The sequence below is a fragment of the Vespula vulgaris genome, chromosome 5, assembly GCF_905475345.1.
Source record: "Vespula vulgaris chromosome 5, iyVesVulg1.1, whole genome shotgun sequence".
In the NCBI taxonomy this organism is placed as follows: domain Eukaryota; kingdom Metazoa; phylum Arthropoda; class Insecta; order Hymenoptera; family Vespidae; genus Vespula; species Vespula vulgaris.
In genome coordinates, this window is record NC_066590.1 from 6,232,408 (window position 1) to 6,253,080 (window position 20,673).

The 20,673-nt window shown below is 36.7% G+C and overlaps 1 protein-coding gene across 6 annotated transcripts in view; it reads right to left on the minus strand.

The window, feature by feature from the left end:
* LOC127063847 (multidrug resistance protein homolog 49-like) overlaps positions 1-20,673 on the minus strand; it is a 60,854-nt gene that overhangs the window by 14,084 nt on the left and 26,097 nt on the right. For 3 of the 6 annotated variants that reach the window (XM_050994106.1, XM_050994105.1, XM_050994107.1), the window contains 6 exons: positions 8,669-8,796; positions 5,515-5,584; positions 4,971-5,055; positions 3,346-3,539; positions 2,926-3,174; positions 600-1,013 (listed from right to left, as the gene is read on the minus strand). In XM_050994106.1, coding sequence (XP_050850063.1) covers positions 600-1,013; positions 2,926-3,174; positions 3,346-3,539; positions 4,971-5,055; positions 5,515-5,584; positions 8,669-8,774 — 1,118 coding nt within the window. In that variant the 5' untranslated portion in view covers positions 8,775-8,796. Of the gene's footprint in view, positions 1-599; positions 1,014-2,925; positions 3,175-3,345; positions 3,540-4,970; positions 5,056-5,514; positions 5,585-8,668; positions 8,797-15,475; positions 18,850-20,673 lie in introns of those variants that run through there. The other 3 variants (XM_050994109.1, XM_050994111.1, XM_050994110.1) reach the window with 3 other exon arrangements.

Here is a 20,673-nt window from a genome sequence, read left to right on the forward strand (position 1 = left end):
GGACGAATGAATTCGAACTCTCAATTCCATGCCTTTGTTTACAAAGGAGTCCAAAGACCGATTCCGAGAATTGTTTACAAAGATGTTAGACCTACTACACGTTTTGTATACAATACATTGCGTGTTTCTTTTTCTTGGAAATAGACGTCATCTTGTATTGAAATACGATACTCCCTTTATATAATAATACGTACGTACTCAAATACGATTTCTTTTGTAGGTATTTTACAAATATTATATTATGTAAATACATTAATGAAAATTCCATTAATGAGAGTAATTAAAATCTTTCATGAATTATAATAATAAATAGATATATATATTTTATAATATAATATATAATATATATATATGTATGTATATATATATATGTTAATAATAATAAATTAATAATAATAAAAATTCATTCAATCAATCGTGACGTACTTTATAATTTTATAAAAAATTTATATAAAAATAGATCATAATAATTCTATAATTCACTATCATTTTTAAACGAAAATATTATACAATATAATAAAATTAATTTAACTTTTGCCGATTTATTCACAGGATCAAAAGGGAACATCAATCAAATAAGACACTTTTAAGTAACTTACCAAAAAGCGAGGGCATAGCTGAGATAAATGATAAACCACATGACACCACCTCCAACGCCAGACCACATTCCTCTCTTGATGCCTGTTTTTTCCGCGGGCAAAAGCTTCTCCGCGTATCTGTCGACCTCCTTTTGCTCGCCGTTGAAGGCTATGACCGTCCTGATGGCACCAAGGACCTCTTCAGCGACGCTTCCAGCTTGTCCATACGCAGCCAACTCGAGGGCTGTTAAGGAGCTTTGAACCTTGGCTACCACAGCGGTAGCTATGACGATAATTGGCGCGCAGCTAAGCACAACCAATGTCAATTTCCAACCGTATATGAAGGATATAATGATTGATGATATAAAGGAGACCATCAAATACGTAAAGATACCGAGTTTCTCGCCTATTCCATCCTTCATTTTGTCCAAATCTCTGAAAAAAGAATAGAAAAGAAAAATTAACGTCCATACGAATCCTTTCACGTTTAAAAAAATAATTTTTTACGTATCGTGAAATTTCGAAATTCAATTTCGCGATCATACCTATGTCGAAAAAAAAATTAATCCAACTGGAAAATTATGATCTTCGCAAAGACGATCATTTTATAAAGACTTTAGATTACTTTATTGTAAAAAAGAAAAAAGGAAGAGCGAGAAAAAATTATACATCCACGCTAATCAATTTCAATTCGAACAGCTTGTATAATGTCATCGATTAGATCGAAGAAGAGAAATGAATGAATGAAGCGACATTAAATTGTGCGAACAATAAGGGCTTCGGTAAGCCTTGAAAACCTCGAGGGGTGAGACACGAGTCCTCGAGATCGAGCTAAAAATAATATCGTTCGCTCGAGCTCGGTGGTAACGAACGTTTGTTCTCGCGGTAATCGACTTTTTAAAGTGCACACCCTCTCTCCTCCTCCTTCCCTCCCATTCTCTCTTCCCCCCATAATAAAAAGTTCTCTCTGGATGGGTCAGTCCTTGGCAAATGGTAATGGAAAAGCGTTTATCGTTATCGATCGACGACGAAGGTGGTACCCTTGCATCGTTTATCACCGTCTCTCTTTCTCTCTCTCTCTCTCTCTCTCTCTCTCTCTCTCTCACTTTTCCTCTCTTTCTCTTTTTCTCTCTCGCCACAAGCGAAAAAAGACTTTATGTAACGACGATTAAGTGTCTTAAATGTCTGACGTAAGATGCTCCGTCGTTTAGGATGAAACATGATATAAAAACGGAAACTCTCGAGGCGATGTCACTGATATACTCGAAGATACGAAGAGGATACTAAATTCTCGAGTATTTAACAGTGTCACTGTTTAAGTTTATAAACAATAACATTATTAGATAACTAAAAAGAGAACAGAGATTTCATTTGTGAATTCTCGATTAATAAAATACAATGCTCTTGAAAAATGTGTTGGAAAGAACATTTTCCATCAAATTGTTACTACTATTGTCGCTATATAAATTCTTCCACCCTAAACAAAAAAAATGATAAAAATGTCAATTGTTTAAACTCTTCTACATTATATACGAGTACATAGATTAAATCTTAGAAGTTTGATCGAATCTTTGACCATTATAAAAAGAATCACGTAAGAATATGAAAGATTTGTTTAAATAAATTCATAGAATGATTTTTCTTTTTCTTTCCTTTCTTTTTCCTAATTTAGCTAATCTCGGATATATGAAGAAAGAGAAGATAGAGAAAGAGAGATAGACGATTTGGACCGGATCATTATAACTGTTCTTACGAAATTTCCCATAATAACGACGAACCATGCTTCTTCTACCTATTACGTACGAGCTAATTCGAGCGAAGGCAAAGACAGGGCACAGACAAGGTTTTCGAGTTTCGCAAACGCCCACCTGTTGCACCTTCTCTCTTCTATTCGAATGCCTGTCTGGTTAGCTAGCTAGCCGGCTGGCTCAGTGACTCGCTGCTGAACACGCGCACGCTCAAACTACCGAAAACTTTGCTCTCTTCCATCGCATCGCATTTTAGTTACACTATCGCGATGGGACAATACTCTATTTGACGATGTTTCGACCATGTGCTTCCTCCTTGAAACAACGTACTTCTCCTTTTGTATAAAGAATAGTATGGAGAATCTACCGAAACGTTTATACGAAAGATTCGACTGAATTTTTGATAAATAAAATGACAAAAATTTTCTTCATTTTCATTTCCACATTCGAATTATACATCTAATATGGATGTTCCATACATACTTGTGTAAAATGTATATTTCCATGGAACGATAATAAATAATCGTTGATATTTTCTTGCCATTTGATTTTTAATAGATAAAGGGGAAGATAAAAAGAAAAGAAAAAGAAAAACTTACTCGGTAATCCTGCTTGCGAAATTCGTGGATGTGTTGGTGTCGTACCAACTCATGTCCTGCCTAAGAACAGCACGCAGAAACATTTTGCGTACTCTAGCGATCTGTCTAAACGCGGCTACGTTTAATAAGTCGACGGTGAAGATGGCAAAGATGAATTGTAGCGACGACAAAGCGGCACAAGATACGCCAAATGCCACTGAGTCGTCGTAGAGAGCGTCCATTTTCTCCTCGTCAGTTGCGTTCTGTCCTCTGAAACGAAAAGAAAAAAAAGGAAAAAAAATAAATAAAAACCATGCTAACTTGTGCTTTTTTCCTAGAGTTTTCCTCGTCTAAGAAACAATCTTAAAGAAATGGAAAAATGAAATCACATTGATAGATATTACTATTCCCGAAAGATGAGAAAAGGAAAAGAGAACTTACAAGACCTTTCCTCCTCCGAACCAATACAATATAAGCGTCGGAGTACTCGTTTGATTCGGCATATTACGGTCGACCAATAAGGTTGTGAATTCACCATATTGTATTGTAGAAATCGGTATACAGAGACCCGTCAATATTCCCATGATCAGGCCTCCGAAAATCAACATCAACTCGCCGACAGTAGCAAATCGGAACTATAATTGTAAAAAAAAAAAAAAAAAGAAACGAAAAGAAATAGAAATTATTACACTTAAGCATTGTATTTAAAATTATAAGTTAAGATCATATATAAAAATTACGTATAATCTTAACTTAAGAGTTCGACGTTAAGCTCATTTATATAGGAAACCTTATAAAGAGGTTTATTTGTAAGGATATATCGATAAAATAATATAATACATTGGCCATCAATTTCGTCTTCCGTTTCTTTCATTATTTGTATAATAACCCTCGTCGAAAATTTACGTGCCCGTTTAATTATTCGCGTCTTTGTTTCAAGAAGCACCGAAAAAGTTCTTCAGGCGCGCAATTTGTCTTCGACTAGTCCGAAATTTCACAAACACTCTCGAATGATTTAGTGGCGGGGCGCACAACTCGCGACTCACGGAAGACTTAACTGAGGAAAATTAATATCTGCTTAAGAATATGATTAATGGTGGGGCACATCGCCTGTGAACAAACGAAAACGAAGCCAGAACACCCACGTCCCTTCGTGTATTCGCGAGGAAGGAGAACACGTTCCTTATCGAATAAGTACTTATTCGTATATTGCTTTCATAAAAGTAGAAAAAGAGTAAAGAAGACATAAAAATAATAAAAAGTAGTTCCGAAAGATTGTCGTCTAGGCTCGTCGACGTCTGTTCGAGCTAACCGACAGTGTTTCTTATTTTTGTCTGACTACGACGAAGAAAAAAAAACATCGAAATATAAAGTGCGAAGAAAAAAGAGGAAAGAAAATAGGAGTGAGAGAAAAATAGAAAAATATTCGGGCGACAATTTTGTTCCCTTTTACGGGCGAGTATTAAATTCGTTGATTTTCTCTTTTTCCCTCTTGAAGAAAAATTCCGTTTCCCAAACGGAAAGCATTATTAAATTCTTGGTGGAAACTTTAAGCGAAGCCCTAGACGTATCATTTCCTTGAGCGCGGTTTCTTTGGTGCGAATTTTCTTCCTATTCTTCTTCTTCTTCTTCTTCTTCATCTTCGTCTACTTCTTCGTCTTCGTCTACGTCTTCGTTTTCGTCTTCGTCTTCGTCTTCTTTTCTCCCTCTCCTATTTCTTTTCCCTCCAACTGCGACGGCGCATCGCGCTTAGAACGATTTCGACGCTCTAAATGTTCTTTTTTTAGTCGGTACCGAATAGACGGACCATTTCATTTCCAGGAAAACGTTTTCCATGCTCGTATATTCCCAGTTTCTTAAATGTACCGTACTTACCACCTACATACTATCATTACTATCGTCAACTTAAGAGACATCGCGACATTACCCCGTCTAAAAACGTACCACACCGATAGTGCTGGGCGTCTGTCTCTCGATTCGATTCGTCCGACGAGTTGGGTGTTCCGGATAAAAATACTTAAAAATTTGTGAAGATAAATTATTCCGTGAAGGGGAGAAAAACTTACGAGTCTGTAGTAAGGCACCGGTGGTAACGACGGTGTCTGCTGGATTGGTTTTTCCTCCTCCTTCGTCTGAGGTGGTACGAATTCACTGTGGACACAAAGTATAGTCGAATCTTAATTAGGATATCGATTATCGGATAATTGAAGAACTTTCGATCGGAAGAAACTTTCGTTTAGTCTTCCTATCGTTCGTTCGACTGTTTATGAAAGAAAAAAAAAAGGAAAAAAAAGAACAGAAAAAAACAGTAAAAGAAAAAAAAAGAAAAATGAAGAAAATGATTATATGTATATCGTATCCAAGTCTGATCGATAGTCTCGTTTCCGAGTTTTCGACTCTGTTACGTATACGTATAAGCTTCTTTCAAATATCATCGATACCAATGTCCCATTTACAAAATAGCTCCTGTTCAGTGATATTAATAAAATTGTTATAATGCTATTTATTCGTTCATTCCCGTTCTTTCACCAGAACATCGTATCTCTATTTCAATTTTACGATTTTATATATTTTTTTTTTTGTATATTTTTTTTTAATATGCTTTCGTACATTGGTTCGCCATTCTGTTGTAGCATATACTCGGTTTCCGTTTTATCCTTCTCCGTGTCTCGTTGTGTGTCTGAAATAAAATATATCAGGGTAACGTACAAAACGCGAACAGTAATGATTCATTTAGCGGAAAATTATTCTTCGAAGCTTCACGGGTAAATTTTGGTGCGTTTTGAAGGATCGATATTGCTTGCTTTCTTGCCAAAAGAACAAGCTTGGGAAAGCTTTGTTGCCTCCTTGTTAATACGTGTACATTAATACGTGTATGTCAGAGAAGATATATATATATGTGTGTATATATATGTAAGTATGTATGTGCAAATATCGTGTACGTTAAATACAGAAAATATTCCGTGCACGTTCATAGCTTTCAACTCGAAATTCGACGCATATTCTTTCGAATTCGTTGGGATCTTTGCATTCGAGTACAAGAAAATCGAACTGATTCGAATCTTGAACGAAAATTCGGAAAGAATGTAACCTACGTGTTACGACATTTGATACTTAAGTTGATAAGAAAATAAAAGAAAATACGTTTGATATCGTTGAATCCGTCGTATCGTTAATTGAATCGCTGGAACGTGAGTCATGGTTCTTAATGAAGATGTACTCTTCTCAGAAGACGAATGATCGAAGAAAAGAGGAAAAGGAATAGAAAAAAAGAAACAAAAAAAAAACAAAAAAGGGAAAAAATAGTAATCATTGACCTTTCGATTAACGTCTTACTAATGACAGTGTCGTAAAAACGTAGGGAAAATAAAAACTCGGAAATCCTTCGATTCTTCTTGATTCCTTCGTCCTCGTTAATAATATTTTCCGAGAAAGCAGAATCGTTCTCGAAGAAGAAATCGAGAATCACGAGGGTATCTGAAATTTCCCATGGCTTCTCCTCGAAGAAAAAAGGAGAAAAAGAAAAGAAAGAAAAAGTAAAAGAAATAATAAAAGAGGAGAGAAAAAGGAAGGAAAAAAAGGAGAGAGAGAAAAATCGCCCTTCCCCAAGCGAGAGAAGTCGTTCGAATATTCAACGTATCAGCCCGTTCTCGCTTTACCTTACCTTATCCCTTTTCCCTTTAGAATCGTGGTAGGGTAAGTTGAAATTCAAATGCTCGAGATCGCGCGATACAATGTGTATGTGTATGTGTGTATATATATATACACACCCATATGTGTAGGTGTATGTACTTATATATCTAACGTATACGTGAGAATTAGATATTCGAGACTTGAATTTAGGTGGGCCTTTTGGAAAATCAAGTAGGTCTTTTGCGGTGGATTGGAAATGAGTGAGCAAGAGTAAAGAGGAAGAAAATAGGAGAAGAAGAGAAACGAGGAAAGAGAAATCTCAAATTTGAAATTTTAATCGACCTCGGAGATTTCCCGATCGGCGGAAATGTATTCCGAGTTGATGACATCGTTAAGAGCGCAAAAAAAAAAGAAAAACAAGAAGCAAAAAAAAAGAAGAAGAAGGAATTTACTATTGTATTCGAAAAAAATGGGGGAAAGGTAAATGAAGTAATGTTAAAAAGAAAAAAAAAAAGAAACAAAAGACCAAAAAAAAGAACCGAATTTTTCTATTAAAAAGAAAGAGAGATAATTTATCACGTCGAATGCTCCCTTTTTATCGTTCGAGCTTTCTTCAACACTCTGTTGACACGCCTTAAGAGAAAAGAGTTCGTAACAAACGATCACGGAATGGCCGATTCTTTCGGAAACATAAATCATTCGTTGGGAGACGATCGAATCGCGAAAAGGGACAGAGAGTCGAAGTCTTACTAGTCAAGGGAAAAGTTTTCCTGCTTCACACGTTTCTCGACTTCCAGGTGAATTCCTTTCGTGAGAGTGCAAGTAAGATGAATGTATAAAATAAAGGAGAGAGAGAGGAGAGAGAGAGAGAAAGAGAGAGAGAGAGAGAAGGAGAGATACTTTTGCGAAATGTCTGTCGAGATTTACCCTCAGGGACTTCCATTAGCGACGTAATTGCTGTTCGAAACTCCTACGTCGAATCTACGATCGACGATACGCGTTAAATGTACACATGCATATGTGTGCGTGCATGATATCGCGTATACAGGGTGAATCGTATAACGTGATCACCTTTCCTCGATTAAAATATGTATATATGTATATATGTATGTATATATATATATGTATATATTTCTTTTTTGTATTCGAAACGATAAAAATAATTTTGCAAGAATTTATTAGAATCATGCTCTTAAAAAAAAATTGTGCATATGAATATATTTAGGATAAAAAATATTTAGAAGAACGCGAACAAATTCACCTAATAAATAAGTTTCGAGTAGTCATGTAACCACCCTGTACAAGCGAAAGGAAGACAATTTTCATGCGCCATTCGCAACCCGAACGTCATTCTTATCTTCGTCTCGATAAACGATCACTCTCAGATAACTTTTCCTCTTCCATGTGTTAGCGGAAAGGGAAATGTCTCTTATTCGGTCATGTTAAAAGTCAGGGAAAAGCCCTTTTCCTTGAAAGCTTCCTTTTCAAAGCCTTAGATCGATTCCAAGCGCGAACGAGCTGGATCACGAAGAATATGAATTGACAGTGAGGCGCGATTAGACTTTCTATCTCTTCTCAGGCTCTCTCCACTCCTCTCCATCCCCCATCTCATCTCATCCCAACCCCTACGTTTTATCACTCAACACAAATAACTTTCCTGACTTTACACAAGGGTATTCTTATAAATGTGGACTATTTTTTACTTTTTCGGAGAGAAGAAAATAACGAAACATCCAGTATTTGAATTTTACACGAATTTTGCACGAAACGAAAAAGTTTATCCTCTTTCTTCTTGATAACCTTCCTTTCGTAAAAACAACGGATGTTACGATCTTATTTAGTTATACGTCGAGATAAAGAATATCCAGTTCACAAAAGTATGGATAAGCCGATTGCATTCAGTAAGATAAAAAGAGTCAAGTTTTGGAAAAATAATTATTAATAACTATGCAATAATCCCAACGACTTATCGAAAATATGAACGATTATTGATATCGCATTTCTCGTCGAGAATGTTATGATATCTAAGATCGAAGAGTTTAAATAAGAACACGATTGAGAGAGGAAAATATTTTTGTTAAAAAAAGAAAGAAAAAGAACGAAAGAAAGAAAGAACAAAGATACTACTTACACCTCGAGAGGATTTTTTCTGGGCGGTGAGTTTTTGGGGGCTCCATTTGGATAGTCTGCGGTGCCTCCCTTGGGCTCGTGGACCACTGATAAATTCGCTGTGTCATTGCGCATTCTCAGTTAACAACTCTGAAAATAAAATATAAAAATGAAGGAGGAACGAGACAGATAAAAATATAGATTAATAGATAACATTATTATAACGATCTTTAGAACAATCGAGTCTACGTTCGGTAATGAACAACAAACGCGTGAATTATTACAATACTACTGTATGCCGGTAATTAAGCACAACACTGTACCAACATGCACCTCTATTTGCTTCGGTCATTATCTACTAAATCACACATTTGCTTCCTGCGAATACCGAATACAAACACGATCGCCTACCGACCAGATACTCATCGGCTATATATACTAATTAATCGATCTACCATGCGAAACTTTCCACCCACGATATCATTGAGGCATATTCCTCTTTGAAAGTATTCCTCTAGTTCGAATTTAGATTTTATACGACTTGAAATGTTTTCATGGCCTTTCCGAAACGTTGGTTATAGTACGGACGCTGATCTGTGAGGAAATGGGCGTTAACTACCGAGTTCGCCAAGAAACCGAACGTGCTGGCGTCCAAGATTAACGACGTAACGTCCTTGAAGATCTCGTTAGTTAGTTAGAAAGACGAAAAGATTTTTGCTCCGCATAGAAAGAAGAATGGAGCAAAGGAATGCATAACTACATAGAATCGACTCTACGATCAAAAGTTCGATGAGTTAATGACACTCAATCGGTCTATACTTTGAGTGAATTAAAAGATAGCTATCTATCTCGTAGATATATTAAAATTATCTCGACGAGACTATCGACAATAAAAATCGCATGTTTATCAAAGAGTACACTTATACGATCGGCTCTGTATATCGTGTTGCTACTTTTACGAGAAACGTCTCGTCAAACGATCCGACATCTTTCATCATCCTCCTATTATCTTGTCTCGCGAGATTAAAACGAGGTATATATTGGATCTTTCGTGCTCTGAGCTATCTCATGAGAACATCGCTCTCTCTCTCTCTCTCTTTCTCTCTCACTCACTCTTTATTCCTTTACCTCTTTTTTAAATTATTCCATTTTACACTATGAGAGGAAAAAGGAATAAGAAAGTACTCATTCGCAAATCCAATAAATTTTCTTTGTCCAAGATGAAATCTTTCCCTCGTCGTAGACACCCTCATCTTCGAACGAGTTTATAAAATTTCCTTTTACCTTACCCTCTTTATCTCTTCTCTCTCTCTCTCTCTCTCTCTCTCTCTCTCTCTCTCCCTCTCTGCTTCACATTCGATATAGTATAGTTAACTCCACAATGTAACGTGAAGAATGCTACTCATTTTCTTTTCTTTTTTTTTCTTTGAAGAGTTACCAAGTCAGTAGCATCGTTGCGTCTTCTACCTTCATTTTATTCTCTTTCTATGCTCGTAAATCATCGGTGAGATCGTCAAAGCGGAAGTCGAGCGGAAGAAGCCGCCCGGCTGATAAGGAGACGCATTTGCCGCGTTTTGTCGCGGTCCATAATAAAGGGCGACGCGCCAGACGTGCCATTAAAGCCTTTCCTTGTGCTAAACTATTTTTTTCTTTTTCATTCTCTTTATTCTCTCTCTCTCTCTCTCTCTCTCTCTCTCTCTCATTCTTTTTCTTTCACTCTTATGAATATCAAACTCTATCTTTTATATATAACTGAATGTATCAGAAAATAGCAAAATTATATTGTAAATTTCTACTTTATGTATTATATTTTGTTAGTTACTTTTGTTATAAAGAATAAATAAATAAATAAATATCTTTCTAGATATTTTCTTTCTCTCTATCCTTTCCTTCCTTTTATCGTACAAAGAATGAATGCGTGCAAAGTGTCAATATTAGCAGACGATACATCAAAGAGTTGAGAAACTATGTTTTACATTTTTGTTTAGTCTTTACAGTACATTACGTTTATGTATCTTTTCTTAAACTTCTTGCAGTCTTTAATAAACATACACAAATAATAAAGATAACATGATAGTAACAAAATCGATTCTCTTTATCGCGTGACCAGTCATTAGACGGAAAGAAAACATTATAATCAATTTTAATTACAAAGAAAAAGTTGAAATTTCACATAAAAAACTCACAATTTTAAGTAATAATAATCTCACGTTGATATGATAACAAGTAATCAGCATTAAGAACATATATTATGTTCTTAGAAAATTATGATTAAGAAAATCACGACGAATCTTGAAAACAAATTTAATGTTTCGAACATAAGAAAAAGAGAACTTTGTTAATCCAATTGATTCATATACCTCATAAAATTCCCATAAGCGTGCCGCATAGTACGATTGAAAGTCAAAATTTCTCCTTAAGCGGAAACTCTATAAGCGAACGCACGAAACGTTTTGAGTGAAAAATCGGAGTTAATTGTAAAAATGACAAAACTTGGATAACGTTCGTTGTTCTTTCACTTTGTCTTTATCTTTCTCCATCTCTCTTTAGTCCTTTTTTCTCACTCGAGGGAATACGTAGAGCACCTTGCCACGCTCTCGAAACTCCATTAAGCTCGAAAACTAATTTCTACGGTATACTCTTTGCCCCTCTACCTCTTCTCATCTATCCATCCTTCTTTCTCTTTCTCCGGAGAGCTGCAGTGTAATCCTTCGCGGTCAAAGTACTTTCGAACATAAATTCGCACGTTCGAGATATATGGAGCGTACAGAAGTACGGTTTCGGTCTTCGATATCGCTTTGGTAGATACTTTCGATGCTTACGACGTGAAAGCTCGATCATTGTTCGCGCGTGAAAAAAAAGAAGAAAAAGAAAATATATCATATATAGATACCGTGCGTAAATAATACGACGAGGATAACGAACAAAAAATTTGATCGATTTTATCGAAACAACAAAATAATCAATATCTTTCCTATCGTAAACTCGATTGCTACTTCCTTTTGAAAACAAAAGATTCAAGTTCATTGCTTCGAAATAACGACATCTTGCATATACCTACATGTATATATCACGTCGTATTACGTACTATTTGTTGGCATGAATCTCAAAATCGTGCGAGACAAAACGCAGGTATATAGGTAGATTTTCTGAAATAATCGCAATGATTTGCGTCTCTGAGTCTAAATGTCACTAGCATTCCCTCAATCAATTGTGTTTAAACTTGAGGTGATAAACGTAGAATTATCGCGTCAACGTGAGATAGACTCTGTGAATTACTGCGAATAACTATTTCAAAGAACTATATAAAAATAATAACAATAGATTATATAACCATACACAACACTGTTTATAGACATTTTTAGCAGACGCGACGTTAAGTTGTCGCGATTTCGATCGAAATTGTATCCTATCAGTAATATTACTGTATGTTTGATAACAATCAGTCCATTTCGATCTCGATAAGATTAAAAAGTAAAGAGGGAAAAGCCAAAGAAAACAAAGAAATCACTCGAAAAATTAGGAACACTCGAAAAGTCTACGTTTTAAATATATGACATATCGAAATCAAAATAAAAGTATGCCATATCTTTTTTGCAAGCATATACAATTACGTATAAATGTGCGTGTGGGAGAGCATATATATATATATACATATAATATATATAAGCCTGGTATCATTACTCTTTTGAAAAGTAATTACGAGTACTCTTCGTAATCTCTTCGATTTCATTCATGATATAAATATCGAATCGATAATTGATAAAAAGAATTAATGAATCAGTTTAAGCCTCAGATATATACATACCAAATGTATAAAAAAATTCGATGTAACGATTAAATACTCTGATAAAAACAAAACAAAGGAAACAAGAAAAAAGAAAAAGAAAGAAGAATCATTTCGTTGGATTATCCCCATTTTAGGAAAGAAAAATCGGAAATCTAGTCCTCCGAGATTTCAAAAGTATTTCGAAGTGAAAGTCAGAAAGAGAACAACCAGTGGTATTCTTCCGAGAGAAACAAACCACGAAAATACGACAGTGAGAAAAGCCGAGAAACGAGTTTTCGGTACGGACCGTGGACCGCATGGGTCAACCTCAAGATGCCGACAGGCTAACAGGCTTTCACGAGACGCATACGTTACATATATAGCTTGTTTTACGCCCGATGGACTCACCATTAATTTAACCGCTTCGTATTCCGTACTGTTAAACTACTCGAGTCTTATACCCTACGTTTCAACGAGGAATTGTTCCAACGAAAAAAAGAAAAAGAGAGAAAAAAGTTGCTTGAGAGGAAGAAAAAAGGAAGAGAAAGAGGGAAAGAGAAAAAAAGTAAAACCTCGAAAGATCATCCGATGTAGTTATAGTTCTACGCTTAAAGCTCTACCGCCTGTTTTATTTCGGTGATTCGACAGCACGTAAAGAAGGGTTAAACGAAGAAAGAAATACGAGTTCGGGGAACGGATTAAGACGCTACTAAAGTCAGATCCCGCCACGAATCCTGTACATGAAGGTGTTTCGATTAACGACGGAAACGTTTTATTAGGGTGCTTCGGCTCAGGATGAAAGAGGAATGGGGAAGATATTCGTTCGACAAAAGAGGATTAACTGATAGCGGCAGAGCATCTCATCAGTGGTAGAGTAGCAGAAAATCCGTCGTACAGTAGACAGTACTAACTATATCCGACTTGCGGACCATCCAATCAGGTTACGGGAGTTTCGAGTTTAATGCTGTTATGCGAATCAACATGAGAGCGTACATCTATGAATCCGTGAAAATCTATGCCTCGGTCTTCTCCGATTCCACATTTCGGGTTCTATCTAACCATCGAGATATCACAAATAACAAAGGACACATCTCTCTCCTCTCTCTTTCGCTATTTCTCTAACGAAAATTTTCGACATTTCGCGTTTAAAATTGTTGATTAGTTTTTTAATCTAACCTTGTTACATGCATTATCTTTTAATGCGAGACAATCAACGTTTTCATGAATCCATCAAGGATAAGTTGAAAGAAATTTTGACGTTTTGAAAAAAAAAACAGAAGAAAAGGTCGTCCAATCGAATTCGAACAAATCACTACATGAATTACGCAATAAAGATGGTAACTAACGTGTGCACATAGATTTATACACGCGTTATCTCATGGCGTAATATCCGATTACTTTTGAGTCACTTCATAAACAACTTTTATCAATCTTGTTATCCGGATATCAAACTTCAGGCTACGTTGTCCTTCGATATAAAATGTTCCTCTTTCTGTCTCTGTCTCTATCTCTCCGTCTCTATCTACCTATCTATCTGTCTATCTAACATGTTTCAATAGTTTGTATTCCGATTATAACTTCTGTTCTTTTTACATAGGTCAGTTACACTAATAACACTTGAAAAATATTAGTGAGCACTGAAGGAAAGATTTTTCTTTAACAAAGATTTTTCTTTTCTTTCTTTATTTTTATGTTTACAAATCAAATAAAAACAAATAACAACGGGGGGTGTCCTTATCTTTTCGATAAGTCGATCTCTTGGAAAATCACAAAGAACGATTTAATTTAGCAACATCATGCAACATTATCTCCGACTGTTCCAAGTATCGGGATGCTTCGTTGATAAATACGGTAAACACGAAATAATGCAAGACGCGTATCGTTCCTTTCAACATTCATTTTTCGCATTTTATATTTTCCTTTCTTACAGTTCGATTACTTCTATGCAAATTAAATTTCACGATTAATTAAAAGAAGAATGCGCTATAAAAAGTAGCACGGACTTTTCGATTTATTTTTTTTTTCTTTTCATTTCCTCATAAATCATCAAGATAGATAGACATTGTATTCGAAAGGAACAGATAGGAGAAAAAAGAAAATCGTTCTGATTCGAGATTACAAGCAATATCAACGGGAAGGAATCGCCGATTTTCTATCGTAAGATCTAGAAAGAATAATTGTCATTTTTTTGACGTTCTGTCACGGTAGTGAAATTCAAATTTTTTGTTATTAATATTTTTCATCTTCCGCCACATTCCCAAGATATGCACAGATAGATACACCGAGTTCTCGTTATTGCCTCTTCGTCCTCGTGGAATCATATTAATTCGAAAAGCCTTCTTCTTCGCGTGTCCGCAGATCGACAGATTAATAGGAAACATGCACGCGAGACCTGTCAAAGACGAGAGAGAATCGGGTCGATACTTTAAGGCGAACTCGCGTGTCTCTAGCAATCCTAAAGCCTTCCTCTGTAGATGATAGAAATCCTGTCCAATATCAATTGATACGAGCCGTCGATCAAAGGAACCCGGATATCGAATCGCCGATATTCGAATATATACGTGCGAAGGGAAACGAATCTCAAAATAAAATTATATTATTTTTTACTATAATATTCCATTTCGAATAGAGAGATGAATTTAATCCCTTACGAATGTAGATTAAAAAAGACCGATGATATCCTAATGCGTCTGATATACGTGAAAGTATACGTAATAAAATTAATTTTTGATACTAATAGTAAAAATAGTAATACTAGGATTAATAATAATAATAACAACAACAATCGTATCGAACGAATCCAAGAATATCTCTTAAATGCGAACGTTTCGCAATAATCTGGCTAGAAGCAGCACGGAATTTTGTTGGCGAATTCGGTGCAATTCTATCCGTCTCTATCTGCTTTTATCCGGTAGGCAAAAGCATAATTACTATTTGTAATAGTGGTGGTGATAGTAGCAAAAGGAATAGTGGTAGTAGTAGCAGCAGTAGTAGTGGTAGTAATAGTTGATGACGATGAAGATAGGTGATGATGATCCATATATCCAGGGTAAGACGTACCTTGGCTCGGCTACTGCTTCCAATCGATGTCCCAAATATATTTAATCTGATCGATGCTGAGTTTCGGTACGGAGTCAAGCCCCTTCATAAGTGTCCCTCGCGACGTCAAACAGATGTCACTCTCGCACCCTTTCGCGACACGATATATCTATCTCTTTATTTAACGATCTCTTCCGATCACTTTGATTATTTGAAAATTTCTCTCGGTATTGATTTTCACGTAAATAAGTTACGTAAAATATCGGAAAAAGATGTTCACCGATCTCAATGATCGAAAGTTTTTAAATCGGTCTTGTCTCGTACGAATGGCGAAACGTATTAAAGATAAAGAAAGAGAAAGATATAGATATAAATAAGAGGAGAAATCTTGTGGATGAAAAACGGCGGTCGTGTACCAAGGTAATCGCGTTCTCACGATAGTCACCAATTACTGAAGGCACCTGTTCAAAGACGCTATCTTTTATACCGTGGTTGCGACAAGATAAGATGCCTAGTAGTCCGAGGCGTGATCGTATACAAGCGTCCAGTTTCCTCGTTTCCAATACGCGATGCGCGTCACACGAAGGGTTTTCCGAATAATCGTCGTATACTTCCTCAACGACGTTACTCGATCTTTTACGCTCCTGGCACGAAGCCGTCGATTTCAAAGAAATAACTTATTTGATTAAGGACTATATCGATCGTTTCGAAGAATCATACACCTACGGATTTCAACGTCAACGATCGTCTATATAATATTAATGAACGGTCGTTGCTCGTTGCTAAACGCGAAGAATTTTAATGAGAATTTTTAAATTGAATTTAGAGGGGAAAAGAAAAAGAAGTGAAAAAGAAAATATTACAAAAGCAGATATACAAGGTGCTCGGTATAAGGTATAAATAATAATCGAAGAAAATGATCGATGGTCTTATCACTTATTTTCTTTCATCAAAAGAAATGATCAAAAATTTTAGATAAGCATAGAAGAAATGTAAGGAACGATTCGATCGATTCTAAAACAATACCTAACTAACGAACTGCTCTAAGTTCTTTCATTTCGGAACTCTCGTTTCTTCCCCTCCCGATCGAATCAAACTCTCGATTATGTAAGAATTACGATCAGTCGGAATATACTAGGAAGTTTCGCGTTTCTGACTTTCTATCGATAGCAAGTAAAAGCAAAAGGAAAATAGTGCGTTTTCTGAGAATTTTTTTTACTATTTTCTTTTCCTTTGTCCGTCTTCTTTTCTTTTTCTTCTTTTTATTTGTTTGTCATTCTTCCCTTCTCTTCTTCTTTTCTCGTACAATAAGTTTCCGAAAATGTGAAACCGAAGAAAATCGACGAAATGGGTACGTTGAATATCGAGAAGGTTTTTATTCGTAACGAAATTACCTATGCCTTTACGTGATACACGTCGATCTTAAAACGATAAATCATGGACACGACAACGACAAAGGAGAGTGAAGGTAATATAAAATGGTTATAAATAATTCGACGTGAATTAAGACGAACATACGTATATACATATGACAATCCGATAATAAATGGCTCCTCTATCGATATAGCAATAGCACCAGCAACAGCAGCAGCAGCCCCAACAACACAACACAGTATTCCTATAGTTTCCTCCATCAATTTGAATTCTATCGCGCTCAATTTCGATGCCTGACACGTACCTGCGGCTTTTCGTGCCAGAACAAAGGAGGAAAATGTCGCGTCCGCAAAACCGCGCGACACATCTCGTCGACGATGAAAGACGCCTTCGAACGCGATCGATTCGAAATTTCCATTTTCGTTTCGGTCCCTCCGCTAAACTGTATTTATGCATCGACACCGACCGTCGAAGAATCCCATGAATATTCCTCTCCCCAAAAATCACGAGCTTACTGCTCCGTTTTTATCCTTTTTTTGTTTTGCTCCGTTTTATTTGATTCCTTTTTTCTTTCTCTTTTTTCTTTTCTTTTGCAAAAAAGAAAAATAGAAAAAATAAGGGAGAGAACGAGAGAAATTTCGAGAAGGTTCATGAACGAAGAAAGAATGCATTTTTTAGATTAAATAATGATCGGTACGAAAATGGATCGAGACACGATCGAATTAATGATTTATCGATTTCGAATGAGATCCTATGAACGTCCGTCGATTTTCTTTTTTGTTTTATTTTTTTTTCTTTTTCGAAGAATAATGCGAGAGTTACGATGACTGCGGTATTTCCGAAGTAATAAACGAGGATAAGTCAAGAAGTAGAAAGGGAGAAAGAGTCTCGAGTAGTCTTAAAGGCGATAGCTCTCCTAGTGTATAACCGCGTTCGGTCGAAAAAGCGGTCAACTCCGAGCTATATGATCGTGCAACCCAAATGGGATATTAATATCTTCCTTCTTCCAAGATATTTCCTTCCTGGTACGGAACGCATTAGTGCTAAACGATATTTTCCAAAATACTTGCAAATTCATCTCGATAAAAACTAAACTGTCACCAAAATCTCTAATAGCTCGTACGTTGAAAAACCGCATGACGCTTTAAAGCAATGATGCCAACTATTTTTGTACTTTTACATTTTTGTATTTTTTCCAAAAAATATCTACCTGCATATCTTTCATATTCGAAGCTAACCGATCATTTTAACAACTATCAATAGATATTTAATGAACTATTACTAGAGCATCTCTTGCATTATAATTAACATGCTCGACGAAATGTATCGGTTTACTTTTTATTTAAATCCTATCCGTTTCATTACAAATACTTAAGTACATAAAGTATTCTTCTGACTATTCACTGGCTCGAAATCATTGTGTGGATAGCAATCTGATAAACATCACTGCTTTAAAGAATCACTGCATAAGGAACACCATAAAGAAAACAGGAAGAGAAAAAAAAGAGAGAGAGTGAAAAAGAAAGAAAGAAGAAAAGAATATAAACAAAATATATGGACAAATGGATGAAAAGATATAACAAGAGAGAGAGAAAGAGAGAGAAAGAGAGAGACGAAAGACTTGCATCGAGCATGACGCGTGCGCATGGGCGTACGAGTGTGAAAGAGCACGCCGATGTCGTTCGCCGTGCAGGTGGTACACGCTATTGACCTTGAACGCAAATTCGTCTCTCCTCGACCTCGAGAGAAGTGGAATTTCGTGTCGACCTTGAAAGCCCTTTCGCTAGACGCGAAGTCACCAACGAAGACGAGGAAATAGAACGCGATCGGCCTATATCCGAATAAAATTCAATAAATAATCTTTTGATCTCTCTCTCTCTAAGTAAAGGATTCGAACGAATTTTCCGCGTACCGTGGTGCTTTGGCGGCGCTCGAACGACTGACGCCGTCGCGACGGCTCGACGACGTCCAGACTCTTACGCAACGGCGTCTTCTTCCCCCCTTTTTCACCCTTCGGACTTGCTACTTCTGATATAAGTATCGAGAAAGAGAAAGAGAGAGAGAGAGAGAGAGAGAGTTAGAGAGACAGAGAAACAAGTTATACGTAGGTCCAAGTTCGCACGAGGACGAGTAACATCAAGAAGACGGACATCGTTGTAAAAGTAGTAGCAGTAGTAATAGTAGTAGTCTTCGCCGTCGTCGTCAGCGACGTCGAAGAAAGACGATGAACGTCGTCACGAAAACATCGACGTCGATGAGAAAGAAAACGTCCGGGTTAACCAGTGAAAGCCGGTATAAACTGGACACGTCGATTTGGGCGTCGCGACGCCAACTACTAACTGCTGTTATATCGGGTGAACGTTTAACGCTCTATGACGCCTACGTCCGTCCTATCGTTTTTGTGTCTGTCTGTATGTATGTATGTACATCTGTCTGTCTATCTGTCTGTCTGTCTCTACTTCGAGATGACGAATCTCAAAAGTTCCTGTTACTCTTCCCGATCGATGTCGTTGCGCTGTATCCTCCTCTCTTCTTCTCTTCCTACACAAACCGTATGTGTGTCGCAAGAATCTAGTAAAGCCACGCGCGAGGGTCAAGATTTTCTGACGCTTTTCAAGATGTAATTGTCAGTGACGTGTATAACGTGTCTATTTCTTTAAGAGTGTATACGTGCACGTGCGCGTGCGCGTGATCGCGCGCTAGCGCGTATAGTTAGCTCTGCGTGCACGCTCTGCGAAAGAGAAGAAAATATCGCGTTCGACGACTATTAATAATTTTTCTACGCAAACACCGCGACTCTGGTAGCACGAATTTAACTGATAACCGTCTCGGTCCTCGATTCGTAAATTCCACAGCGCAGGCTTGGCACGAGATGAATGTAGGTTGCTGGAACGCGAAATGCAGAGAGATGGACTACTTGCTTTCTATCTGTATCTATATATCTCTCTCTATCTCTATCTCTCTTCCTCTCTGCTCGATCAAATGAATGGACTATCCCACCGATGGATGAATCGTGGTCGTCGAGAATCGATTGGACCAACTAAGCTTTTCAAACCTACGATCGTTTTGCCAAACGGTTTAGAAAAATGATGAAAAAAGCGTCTACTTTTTCAAAGTGTTAATCGTCAATCGACTTTGAGATTCCATTTTGTGAACGAAAGACATTACGAAGATCAATTTTAAGAATTGGTCTCGGAGATAATATATGCGAGACTAAAAATGAAGACGCACGACGAAATAACAGTGAAATCGATTATTCCTGGTGCATGTGTATGTGTGTGGCTGTATATATATATATACATAGAATACAAATTGTGAGCGACCTTAGTTGCTGTAGTCCCTGCTGATTGCCGCGAGAGAGCCGTGCCGAATATAAGCGATACAGATCAACCGACACGGTGACCCAATTCTCTCGGAACAAATATTTGACGATTTTTCTTATCTTCCTAAAAAATTCTATAGTTATCTCGATTACAAAGAAACACACACACACGCACGTATGCATAGGATGAGATCATAATTAAAACAAGTATATTTCTATTAGAATTAAAACATCTATGGATCAATGCCAAATTTGGAGAACGAGAAAGGAATTAATTAAAAGCCTATCGTATCTTATACGAGATTGGATCCAATATAGATTACTCTATGTATACATACGTTATATATACGTGCATGTATACACATATACACATATATACACCTATTTTCTATTGTTGCACGCGTTCTGCATTTGGCTTCGATCGTGAAACAAGCTTCCCAAGTACAGCGACCCTAATATAGATTCGACCGTTAAAAATAGACAGTCGATCTTCTTCGCCGACGTAGAGAGTTCCCTGGTGAAT